General features: G+C 41.0%; 1 protein-coding gene across 2 annotated transcripts in view; it reads left to right on the top strand.

The window, feature by feature from the left end:
- The window catches only part of WDR75 (WD repeat domain 75), a 36,232-nt gene that overhangs the window by 8,380 nt on the left and 14,681 nt on the right, over positions 1 to 13,171 (top strand). For both annotated transcript variants that reach the window (XR_016232029.1, XM_002712248.6), the window contains exons 4-9: positions 542 to 607; positions 1,457 to 1,547; positions 6,370 to 6,494; positions 7,818 to 7,888; positions 9,689 to 9,808; positions 10,852 to 10,940. Coding sequence is in view for 1 of the 2 variants with exons in the window: in XM_002712248.6 (XP_002712294.3) it covers positions 542 to 607; positions 1,457 to 1,547; positions 6,370 to 6,494; positions 7,818 to 7,888; positions 9,689 to 9,808; positions 10,852 to 10,940 (562 nt within the window). In the remaining variant the exon portion in view is untranslated. The remainder of the gene's footprint in view (positions 1 to 541; positions 608 to 1,456; positions 1,548 to 6,369; positions 6,495 to 7,817; positions 7,889 to 9,688; positions 9,809 to 10,851; positions 10,941 to 13,171) is intronic.

Genomic DNA, 13,171 nt, shown 5'->3' with positions numbered 1-13,171 from the left:
TTCAGTTCAGCTCTCTGCTGTGGCCCGGGAGTGCAGTGGAGGATGGCCCAGGTGCTTGGGCCCTGCACCCCCATGGGAGACCAGGAGGAAGCACCTGGCTCCTGGCTTCGGATCGGTGCAACGCCAGCCATAGTGGCCATTTGGGGAGTGAACCAACAGAAGGAAGACCTTTGTCTCTGTCTCTCTCACTGTCTAACTCTGCCTGTAAAAAAAAAAATATATATATATATATATATATCAGACAAAAGGCATTTGCATGCTCCTAAGTGCTTTTCATAAATCAGTGCTTTACCATCTCCCCCTTTAAGATAAAAAGGTGACACTTTTCCCCTCAGTTTTGGTTAAAACTTAGAATTGAGGCTCTGTTTCATCAGAGGGCTATAAGATTGTTTTGCAAAAGTAATATAAATAAATGATTCCACCTTTTAAAGACTAACAATGAGTACATGAACAGAAAATGCCTTTTCTGAAAACACTTAATTGTTCATTTGAAATCAATATATTTCTGTTTTTTAATTCCATATTGTTTTTACCCATTTAGCTGTATTCTTGTTCTTTTGATGGCACAATTAAACTGTGGGACTACATAGATGGCATTTTAATAAAGGTATGTGGATTGATCTTCAGTTTTCCTTAAGGTGAAAAGGAACGGCACCATAATATAGTAATACACATATTGTTTTCCTCTGTAAGGCCTATGTGTGAAATTCATACCTCCATTTAAAAACAAAAAGCAAAGATGGTTTTAGCTCTATAAAAATTTTAAGCTTCTAACAAGATTTTACTAGGAGAAGATATTTATAAAAGATATCCCCTAATATAGAAAAATATTCTCAAAAGCCAATAAGAAAAAGCTAAAAGCCTGGGGACAGGTCGGGAGGAAGGCAGAATGAGATAGGGTAGAACTATATAAATTCACAGAAAAAGAAATACACGTAGCCTGTAAACATGAAGAGAATGCATAACCTCATTAATTAAGAACATCAGTTAAAGCAAAAGACATGGCATTGTCTCCTGTAGGCCAAATTAAAACAGATTTAAAAAAAAAAAACCTCTAGTGATAGGTAAAGTGTAAAGAAATATATAGTTTCTGTACACAATCAATGAAAATACATACCTTTTACCCTAGCACTCTCACCTTTAGGAGTCACATTGACATAACAAAGTACATATGTAACAGTTTATGGGAAGGGACAGCATTAAGTATAATCCTGATGTTAGTTAAGATTATAATGCACTCATTCAGTAGAGTTCTGTGCAACCATTAAAAAGAATCAAGTAAATTGAACATTCCAAACTTGAAAAGTTATTCAACCAGTATGTATTGACCATAGGTCAAGTAGTCTTTTTTGGGAATACAGTAGTGAGCAAAACGGATAAAAATCCCTGCCCTTTTACAGCTTTTGTTCTCTTGGGAGGAAACACAATAAACAGTGTGGTGCTTTTTCTCTTTCAGACTTTCATTGTTGGACATAAACTTTATGCTCTCTTTACTCTTGCCCGTGCTGAGGATTCTGTCTTTGTTACAATCAGTAAAGAAGAACCAGGTATAGTAAAAGTAACTTAATTTGTTTTTATATGACATTGAGTGACTTGGCATTTTGCATTTTCTCATACTTTAACATTTTGGTTTTGATAGGAAGCGAATGGTTTTTGGAGTTGCTGTTTGAATTGCTGTTGTTAGCCATACATTCATTTGGGGAGACTTTGTAGCCTGAAATATGCAGTCGTGGTATTTTTTTGTGGTGTTTTGTTTTGTTTTGTTTTGTTTAATTTACTTGAAAGGCAGAGGACAGAGACAGAGATTGCATCTGCTGGTTCACTCCCCAGACACCTCCAGCAGTTAAGGCTGGGCCAGACCAAAGAGAGGAACCCAGAACTCCAGATCATCCATGAGGGTGTCAATGACCTAACCTCATGAGCCATCATTTGCTGCCTCCCCAGGTGTACATTAGGAGGAAGCTGGAATCAGGTGTGGAACCACAGTTTATACCCAGGCATGCCAATGTGGGATGTTGGCATCCTAAACAACACCTTGAATGCTATACCCAATGCCTACCCCAGGATGAATTTTTTTTTTAAAGGAAAGAAACTGATAAGCAGAGAAATCTTTCAGCCAGTAGTTCATTTCCCAAATGGCTCCAGTATCCAAGGGCAATGGCACACTGAAGCCAAGAGCCCCAAATAATTCAACTCTGCCACAAACTTGAGCATTACCTGCTGCCTTCCAGGGTGCACAGGAAGCTAGAATTGGAATTGGACGTGAAACTGGAACTCAAATCCAAGCACTGTACTATGCAATACAGGTGTCCCAACCAGCATCTTAACCACTACTCTGAAGACCTACCGCTGATTATAAGTTTGTAAAAATACACTGCAGAGCTCAAACGTTAAAACTTCACAAAGGTAGATTAGAATTTGTCTTCCTACTAAACATAAATCTGTCATTCTTAAGCATCACTATCATTTTACCCATCATTGAATACCCATTTGGTGGTCTTTAATCATTCTAGGAAATAGTATAGAAAATAGGTTGATATTAAGAACCCTAGGGGCTGGCGCTATGGTATAGCAGGTAAAGCCGCTGCCTGCAGTGCTGGCATCCCATATGGGTGCCAATTTGAGACCTGGCTGCCCCACTTCCTATCCAGCTCTCTGCTGTGGCCTGGGAAAACTGGAGGATGGCCTAAGTCCTTGGACCCCTGCACCTGCATGGGAGGCACAGAAGAGGCTCCTGGCTTCGGATCGGCATGGCTCTGGCTATTGCAGCCAATTGAGGAATGAACCAGCGGATGGAAGACCTCTCTCTCTCTGCCTCTCCTCTCTTGTGTAACTCTGACTTTCAAATAAATGAATCTTTATTTATTTATTTGTTTATTTATTTGAAAGAGTTACAGAGAGAGGTAGAGACAGAGAAAGAGGTCTTCCATCCGCTGGTTCACTCCCCAGATGGCCGCAACAGCCATAGCTGAGCCGATCCAAAGCCAGGGGCCCAGACTTGGGCAATCCTCCACTGCTTTCCCAGGCCACAGCAGAGAGCTGGATCAGAAGTGGAGCAGCCCGGACTAGAACCAGCGCCCACATGGGATGCCTGTGCTTTAGGCCAGGGCTTTAATCCGCTGCACCACGGCGCCAGCCTTGTGAATGAATCTTAAAAAAAAAAATCCCAAATGTGGCTAAATTACCTTTAATTATATCAAATTGCCACGTGCCAGAGCATTTAGGATTCCTGGAATATTGTCAATAATTACAAATAATTATGCTTCACCAGAGAATGTAACACTGTAGAATACTGACATGAAGGATATAGCTAAAGAAATTTTCAGGGGCCGGTGTCGTGGCTGCAGGTTAATCCTCCACCTGCTGTGTCGACATCCCATATGGGCACCAGTTCTAGTCCCGGCTGCCCCTCTTCCAATCCAGCTCTCTGTTGTGGCCTGGGAAAGCAGTAGAAGATGGTCCAAGTCCTTGGGAGACCAGGAAGAAGCTTCTGGCTCCTGGCTTCAGATCGGCACAGCTCCGGCTGTTGCAGCCATTTGGGGAGTAAACCAGCGGAAGAAAGACCTATCTCTCCCTCTCACTGTCTGTAACTCTACCTCTCAAATAAATAAATAAAATCTTAAAAAAAATGAAATTTTCAAACCCCAGAATCCACTATGCCTGTGGTATCCTCAAAAAATATCGTTATATTCACAATTAAAAGTACAAAGTAACCTAAAAATGGTTACTGGGCAGTGCACTAGCCTGGCCCCCAGTGTTGCAGACATTTGATAATTGTACTAGGAAATGAAAGATATCTTTGTGCTTTCTAAGTAAAAGTGAGAAATAATAAATTTGCAGGGGAGGGAGATTGAATCATGGAAGAATAAAAAGCAGTAATTTAAGTTTTTTTGTGTGGTTCGAAGCTACCCCTTAAGGATATTCCAAAATTTTTCTGGAAATGTAAACACTCATGCCACCTTCCCAGATGACTACTTAAAAATAGTACACTTTTAAATTCTATGTTGTATATAAATGTATTAATTCTTAATGTCAATCCACATGCTTATAATAAATCCAGATTTCTTTTTTTCTTTTTCTTTTTTTTTTTTTTTTTTTTTTTTTTTTTGACAGGCAGAGTGGATAGTGAGAGAGACAGAGAGAAAGGTCTTCCTTTTTGCCGTTGGTTCACCCTCCAATGGCCGCCGCGGCCGGCACATTGCACCAATCCAAAGGCAGGAGCCAGGTGCTTCTCCTGGTCTCCCATGGGGTGCAGGGCCCAAGGACCTGGGCCATCCTCCACTGCACTCCCGGGCCACAGCAGAGAGCTGGCCTGGAAGAGGGGCAACTGGGACAGAACCCGGCGCCCTGACCAGAACTAGAACCCAGTGTGCAGGCACCGCAGGCGGAGGATTAGCCTTTTGAGCCACAGCACTGGCCGTAAATCCAGATTTCTAATTTCTTGGCAGTCAGCTGATTCACTAGGTCTGGTGTGTAATTTAGGAATATGCATTTTTAATATTTCCCCATGTGATATTACTCATCACCCACATTTAGGAATCACCTCCTCTCCTTGCCTGTGGTTCCTCCATGGGAAAGGTACTTATTGATAGCTATAGCAAACCTTTGTATCTATCCCTGCAATCCTTGATTCTAAACATTGGCTCTGTATGGGAATCACCTGAGGAACTTAACTAAGATTTTCTCTGGTGGATCTTCATTGTTTACTTAAAAATTCCTCAGTTGAGACTAATGTGCAAAGCAGGGTGGAGAACTACTGATCTAAAATAAAGACCTTGGGCCATTAGCCTTTTGGAGTTAACCTTAGAAACTTCAAATGCTATAACCTGAATTCTATTCAATAGGATCTAGTGTTATTCTCCAGTACTTGGCCCATAATGGGGCACTCAGCATATACAGATCTGAATATATAGGATAGTACTTGAGGTTGTTCATGGAAAATGTGTATTGTAATATGCAACATACACTTGGGGTCTCTCTGACTGTGCAACCCCAGCAATAGGTGATTCTCAGAGTAGCACGTTCCATCCTTACCATCAAATTGCCATAATAAACATCTTTTAATTCCATTATGACATAAACTTCTTGAAGTACGTTGCATTACATAAAAACATATAGGGGTGGGTGTTGTAGTGCAGCGGGTTAACACCCTGGCCTGAAGCGCCAGCATCCTATATGGGTGCCGGTTAGAGAACCCAGCTGCTCCACTTCCAATCCAGCTCTCTGCTATGGCCTAGGAAAGCAGTAGAAGATGGTCCAAGTCCTTGGGCCCCTGCACCCACGTGGGAGACCCAGAGGACGCTTCTGGCTCCTGACTCCAGATCGGCACAGCTCTGGCCATTGCAGCCAATTGGGGAGTGAACCATTGGATGGAAGACCCCTTTCTCTCTCTCTCTGCCTCTCCTCTCTTTGTAACTCTGAATTTCGAATAAATAAATAAATCTTTAAAAAAAAACTTATCAGTCTTGAAAATATGTCCTGCGCTAGCTGGCTGGCTTACTCCACCACTGGGCTCTCATACATTCTGCTCTGGTTTGCAAACAACATAATCTTTTATTTACATCTTATCTTCCCCAGTTTCAATTCTTGGCTATATGTATTATAGTCATTCAAAAGGTAATTAATTGACAACCATGTGCCAGATAATATTTTGGTTGCATAGAACAAATCAGACAAGTCCCAAGCATAAGCTAACTATACCAATTATATGACCCAGTAAGGCAGAAGGTGTTCTAATCAAGCAGGAGTTGGGAATAGGCAGTATTAGAGGAATACATTCTCAGTGGTCAGGGAAGTTCCCTGAAAAAAGACGAGTAACCTACGTAGATCTGTTGGCATAGTCTTTAGAATGTTCCTGATGTGATTATGTATTGCCTTGTAAACTGTGGGAGGGGTTTTGCTTTTATTCTGAACTCAAAGTCTTATGGGGAAACGTCTTCAAAGGAATATGAAGGAAAATGCATGTTCATATTACAGAAACAGAGATTTATTCTAAGAATGCTGTGGCAAGCCTACAGCATTTCTGAAAGCTCTCGCAGATGGCTTGTTGCTTTTGTTTGGCTGCTCAGGTAACCTGTATTCATATTCTGTCTCCATTTTAAAGCTCAACTTAGAAATTTGGATTGTAGAACACACCCATCAGATGCAAATTGTTTTCTATTTCTGCATATGTGGGGCATGAATGTATATGAGCTGTGGAGTTAGACTTGTTGAAAATTTACATGTTCAGGCAGAGTTCAAGATAGGCTAGCATAATCTTGGCATCAAATGAATTCTAGGTGACAGCTTAACAGTCCCTTGTGAACAGATGCATGCATGTGTTTGTTGTCTTTAAAGAAGCTCTATATCAGTATAGTTGCCTTTTGCTAGATGTCTTTCAGCTGGTTTCAGTGAAATTGCCAAAATCATCGAGCCAAGAAGTAGAGGCCACCGAGCTTTCCTTTGTTTTGGATTATATAAACCAGTCACCCAAGTGTGTTGCCTTTGGAAATGAGGTATATTTGGCTTTGTTGGTTTTCTGTTTTGCACATAAAATCCCTTTTCAGGTCATTTCATATAATGGTGATTTTATTTTGCCATAAATTGCTATATTTTTGTTAGTAACTAAGCTTTAGCATGCATTTGTGGTATAGATTTTGTAGGACCATTCTTACATTATATATTCTATTCTATTGTCCTTGTAATCCCTCTAATTACCCTGAAAATATTCTGTATTTTGGTATTTGTATATCTTTTTGCCTGTCCCATGCAACAGCCATACTAATTGTTTTCATTTTATGTCTTCCCTACCCATGAATATGCCCCTTTATGAATCTGTAGACATTACACAGAAATATAGTAAAAAAAATAAAATCTGCAATCTTACCAGGAATTATGTTTGAGAATTCCCTTTCTAGACATTCCATTTAACACGTATGAAATAACTTTATTTAACTTCCCCCTATGAGTAATTATTATTTTAAAGTCATGTACCATCCGAAGCCACTGGGTGTCACTATACTGACATGTTTCTTCAGCCAGAAATTTTGCAGCATTTTTTTTAGCTTTCTTTTGAAAAGGATTTATTTCTCGGAGTAGAGAAAACTTTTTTAACATTATTAATATCATCATTCTTCGGTATCATTAATCGTCAGTTAAACACCAATTAGGGCCAGCGCCACGGCTCACTAGGCTAATCCTCCGCCTTGCAGTGCCGGCACACCGGGTTCTAGTCCCGGTCGGGGCGCCGGATTCTGTCCCAGTTGCCCCTCTTCCAGGCCAGCTCTCTGCTGTGGCCTGGGAGTGCAGTGGAGGATGGCCCAAGTACTTGTGCCCTGCACCCCATGAGAGACCAGGATAAGTACCTGGCTCCTGCCGTCGGATCAGCATGGTGCGCCGGCCACAACGTGCCGGCCGCGGCGTGCCGGGCACCGCGGCGGCCATTGGAGGGTGAACCAACGGCAAAGGAAGACCTTTCTCTCTGTCTCCCTCTCACTGTCCACTCTGCCTAAAAAGAGAAAAGAAAAAAAAACACCAATTAGAACCACAGGGAGATACCAATTCATGTCGACCAGAACAGCTAATAATGGCAAGATGTGGGGTAAAGTTCTACTCCTTGGTGAAGAAATGAAAATAGGACCACAAAATGATGTGTCCGAAGAGCAGTTTTCAGATCTTGCTCTTAAAGATTATACTTTCAATAGTCCAAGTATGTCTTTTTATTATATTAATATACACAGTCTCCCAAACACGATTATTGTGGTGTCAGCTTTCATGGTGGGACTATTTCTTAAAGAGTGTTGACTGTTTCAGTAATTGTTTTCTCTTTGAAATAACAGGGAGAGTATGTTGCTGCAGTACGGGACTTTTACTTGTCTGTTTATTTTTTCAAAAAGAAAACAACATCAAGGTAAGAGTTCCTTTTTGTCAGCCTTATTTTATTTATCGAAAAGTTTGATAAATTTCATTTCATCCTCCTATATGCGATCCAGAACTGTTTCTGCTTTCTTCTCATGAGACTTTGTGAAACCACAGGGTAGAGAGAGAGAGTTGACCACAGTGGGTGGAGTTGAGCAGAATGTTACTCACAAAATCCTAGGGAACGTTTTCCAGCCAAAGGCCTCTATACATCTGACTTCTGGTCTGCATACTTGGTGTCACATTTGAAGGTAACTTGAAAATTCTTCACCAGGTAACCCTCATAGCCATTTTACCACTATAGGAAAAAAATCTAGACTCTTGGTTACTAACTTGAAAATTAGTCAAATTTAATCCATTTGAACGCTGACACACCTCAAATTTACATAGACTTAAAATGCAGATACTTACCCAATAGCATTGTGAGGATGTACAAAATGGCATTTTCAGAGAGACTAGTGCTAAACATTGTGACACTATTTCTTCTTCCCTTTTAAATTCCCAAAATGAATATTTGTTTTTGTTTGTCTTTTAATTATTTTAAAATATTTTTAAATATTTAAATTATTTTAAAATAATTTCTGTGAAAGCAGAGAAATACAAACTAACAGAGGGAAATCTCTGATTCATTGATTCACTCCCCAGTTGCCTGCAAAGACTATCCCTAGAGCCTGAAAGTCAATCCAGGTCTCCCATGTAGGTGGCAGGGACCAAGTACTTGAGCAATCAGCCTACCTCATCGGCAGGTATGCATGAGCAAAAAGCTGGAATCTGGAGTGGAGCTGAAACTCTAACCCTCTCACTCCAACATAAGAGGCAGGCCTGCTAAGTGGCAGCTTAACCTCTGCACGAAATACCCACCCTTCACGTAGGCTTCTCTGCTCTTTTTAATATGGATAGGAAATAGCCCAACTATTATAACAAATGGGTTTGTCCCTTTGGATTTATCTCCTTAGACACGTTAGCCTGAAATATACTTTTTTTTGGCTTGTCCATACCTATGTTTTAGTTAGAAATTTGAATAAGCTTTTCCCAAGTCAAAAAAAGGCCCCCAGGGCCGGTGCTATGGCATAGCAGGTAAAGCTGCCACCTGCAGTGCCGGCATCCCATATGGGAGCCAGTTCAAGTTCCAGCTGCTCCACTTCCGACCCAGCTCTCTGCTATGGCCTAGGAAAGCAGGAGAAGATAGCCCAAGTTTTTGGGCCCCTGCACCCACGTGGAAGACCTGGAGGAAGCTCCTGGCTCCTGGCTTCAGATCGGCGCAGCACCGACCATTGCCAGCCATCTGGGGAGTGAACCAGCAGATGGAAGACCCTTCTCTCTCTGCCTCTGCCTCTCTGTGACTCTTCCTTTCAAATAAATAAATCTTTAAAAAAAAGAAAAAAGCCACTGAAGAAGGATTTTTCTTTACTTAAATGTTAATGACTTTCATAGATGATATTGTTATGGTAGAATATTAGTCTTGTGAAGTTTATATTATTATATATTAATATATGCTTGCAAAATGAATCCTTGATTCTTGATATCAAAACTTTTTCAAAAATAAAATTCCTGCATTTATATTCACTGACTTCTGAGAACTTTCCAATTCTGGTTGCTATGTCTGAGACCTCCCTTTTTCTTTTTTTTTTAACTTTTATTTAATAAATATAAATTTCCAAAGTACAACTTTTGGATTATAATGGCTTTTCCCCTCCATAACCTCCCTCCCACCCAAGACCTTCCTTTTTCTTAAATACATCACCACTTACTAAGAGACTTTAGTAATCAAATGAATTTTTGTTTCTCCTAGGTTTACATTATCCTCATCAAGAAATAAGAAGAACGCTAAGAACAATTTTACATGTGTAGCGTGTCACCCAACAGAAGACTGCATAGCATCCGGGCACCTAGATGGCAAAATCCGTCTTTGGTTAGTGAACTCAAGAGGAGCATGGTGATCGTTGACATAACTGTTTCATGTTAGTCTTGCAGAGAGGCTCTCCCCGGATCTAGGAAAAATGCACTGAAAGCCACTGTTGTAACTTGGCTTTGCTGTCATCCTCCCATTCTTTCATTATTGTGCTCTCCATTTGATACTTCCTATCTTAGGATTTCTAACCCTGGGCTTTGAAGAGGAGTGAAAAATCCCATTCATGTTTTTTGTCAGCCCTTAACCAAGAAAGTAAGAGTGACGAAAGTGACTCTGTGGTAGGGCAGTCTAAGTGGCATACTGTTTGTAGAAATGACTCTTCTTAGAAATAGGTGATTCCCGGTTGCCCCTCTTCCAGGCCAGCTCTCTGCTGTGGCCAGGGAGTGCAGTGGAGGATGGCCCAAGTCCTTGGGCCCTGCACCCCATGGGAGACCAGGATAAGAACCTGGCTCCTGCCATCAGATCAGCGCGGTGTGCCGGCCGCGGCGGCCATTGGAGGGTGAACCAATGGCAAAAAGGAAGACCTTTCTCTCTGTCTTTCTCACTATCCACTCTGCATGTCAAAAAAAAAAAAAAAGAAAAGAAATAGGTGATGTTCATTTTTCACATTAAGACTAGTAAGCTTGGCTGGCGCTGTGGCTCACTAGGTTAATACTCCGCCTCCGGTGCCGGCATCCCATGTGGCACCGGGTTCTAGTCCCAGTTGCTCCTCTTCCAGTCCAGCTATCTACTGTGGCCCAGGAAGGCAGTGGTGGATGGCCCAAGTCCTTGGGCCCTGCACCCGCTTGGGAGACCGGGAGGAAGCACCTAGCTCCTGGCCTCAGATTGGCATAGTTCCGGCCATAGTGGCCATTTGGGGGATGAACCATCGGATGGAAGACCTTCCTCTCTGTCTCTCTCTCTGTCTAACTTGATCTGTCCAAAAAAAAAGAGAGACTAGTAAGCTTGATATTAAGATTTATTTTGATTAGCATATATTACAGTTATTGTATTTGCTGTATTATTTTTCTAATGGTCCAATTAATTTTGTTTTTCTCCAATAGGAGGAATTTTAATGATGATAAGAAATACACATACACATGTTTACATTGGCACCATGATATCGTTATGGATTTGGCTTTTTCAGTGATGGGTAAGTGGAATCTTAATAACTGAAATGAACTTTTGAAGTGTTTTTAACCTACTGAATTTATAGTTTGAAAAGTTTAAAATTATGTGGGCCAAATGAATTGTAAACATTCATATGTCATCCCAATATTCTGGGCTGTGCTCAGCCCAGTACTGTACATTTTAGGTTTCAAAGCTTTTCAGAGTTCCAAAATGTACATTTGTGATGACATCTGTATTACTAACATAACCTATTTAAATTATCTTACTTTTTGAAAATTATGCCTACATCGCTAAGTCCTGTTTCATAATTGTAGACACAGTGTATCAGGTGCTAATTAACTATGCTAGTGCCTTATCCAGCATAAGTCTTGACGTTTTAAGATGCATATCATTCTTATTTTACAGTTTAAGGGGTTAGCTTTAGAGTTGATAGCTAACTTGCCTGAGGTCAATGGCTGGTAAGTGGATTTGGAACTAGGTCTGACTTAAGAGCTCATGTTTTTAACTTTCATATCACCTCATTGGACGTTCATGATTTTAAATTAAGTCAGACCTTTGATCCATTTAAGTTGCATGAGAATGTGTCTATGGGAAATAAAAACACCTCTTTGAAAATAAATAAGATGGTCTTCAATAGAAATTCAAAGAAGTGGATTTTGTTGGTGGTCACTTTTAGCACCCTCAGATGCTTGTGCAAACTGTGTCAGTGTATTGGGTACATTGTTGTTGGTCTTGTAAAAATGTTGATAGATGCTAGAGAAGATTATGTGCCTGAAAAATGAGAAGGCAGGAAAAGTGATTTTTCTATTTATGGTCTTCCTGGAGACCAATAGGACAAGTCTTAGATGGCAGCATGTGCTCCGGACCCTAAGAAGGTGACTTGGCTTTCATTCACTGGAGCCGCAGGAAATAGGAGGCATCTTCAGCTTGCGTGTCTTGGGTTTAGGGAACAATGACTAGTGTATTAGGGTGGGACCCAACCTAACACAGAGTCATACAACAGAAGCACAGTTGTGATGTGTATTGAGGTTAGGAAAGGAATGAATAGGAATTAACCCTACTGGTAAAAATGTAAACTAGCTTATATTCTCCACCCACCCCACTCAGCCTTCTTAAAATATTAATGAGTGTTTGTGTGGTCTGCACCTGTACACATGAATGTGTAAGTTCCAGACAGCATCTTGATTATCTCCTATCCTAAGCGCATTTCTTCTGCCTTTCTCTATCAAGTTCTTTTTCTCAACTCTGGTCCCTCCCCAAATAAGGGCAAAGACTGATTGATACTTATCATCACTGACTTCTGTTTTGTTGCGCTTATCCATCGTGTCCACCTTCTCTATAGTAGGAAGCAGTTGAAGTTTTCTTTAATGGCTGTAGCTTAAGCTCTGAGACCTTCAGGTCTGACCTTTACACATGAGGAATTCTCGGGATATCCTTAATGAGATTAGAAATGTTCTGTCGAATCTTGGGTTGCTGAAATGTTTGACCAGAAGTGGGTGTAGAATTCTGCTGTTTACCTATTCTGCACCTATTCAGATAAATGTGATTTTTCTCTTTATTCTGTAAATGGAGTTAATTATATTTATTTACTTTAAATAAATAGATTTTAAATCTCTCATTCTTATAACAAACTCTATAGTGACATCTATCCTTTTTAATATACTAATGAATTCAGTTTGCCAATATGTTGCTTGGGAATTTTCATCTATTGTGAAATTGGTTAATAAATTGTTTTTTAGGAAAATCTGATTGTGTTATGGTATTATGGATGACATTGGAAAGTATTTCTTTTTTGAATGCATGTAAGATGGTTTATTTCTTCCTTATAATTTTTTTGGAAAAATGTATCTTTAAAACTATCTGGAGTAAGATGTTTGTTTTGTCCAAACTGACTTTTCTAGTTGTTGGCAAAAGAATTGCTTAGGGGCCGGCGCCGCGGCTCACTAGGCTAATTCTTGGCCTTGCGGCGCCGGCACACCAGGTTCTAGTCCCAGTCTGGGCGCCGGATTCTGTCCCAGTTGCCCCTCTTCCAGGCCAGCTCTCTGCTGTGGCCAGGGAGTGCAGTGGAGGATGACCCAAGTGCTTGGGCCCTGCACCCCATGGGAGACCAGGAGAGGCACCTGGCTCCTGGCTCCTGCCCTCAGATCAGCGCGGTGCGCTGGCCGCAGCGTGCCGGCCGCGGCAGCCATTGGTGGGTGAACCAACAGCAAAAGGAAGACCTTTCTCTCTGTCTCTCTCTCTCTCTCTCACTGT

This window comes from Oryctolagus cuniculus, chromosome 3 (genome assembly GCF_051225735.1).
Source record: "Oryctolagus cuniculus isolate XC-2025 breed Fujian yellow rabbit chromosome 3, ASM5122573v1, whole genome shotgun sequence".
NCBI classification, from domain to species: domain Eukaryota; kingdom Metazoa; phylum Chordata; class Mammalia; order Lagomorpha; family Leporidae; genus Oryctolagus; species Oryctolagus cuniculus.
This window is presented reverse-complemented; position numbering and strand designations above follow the sequence as displayed.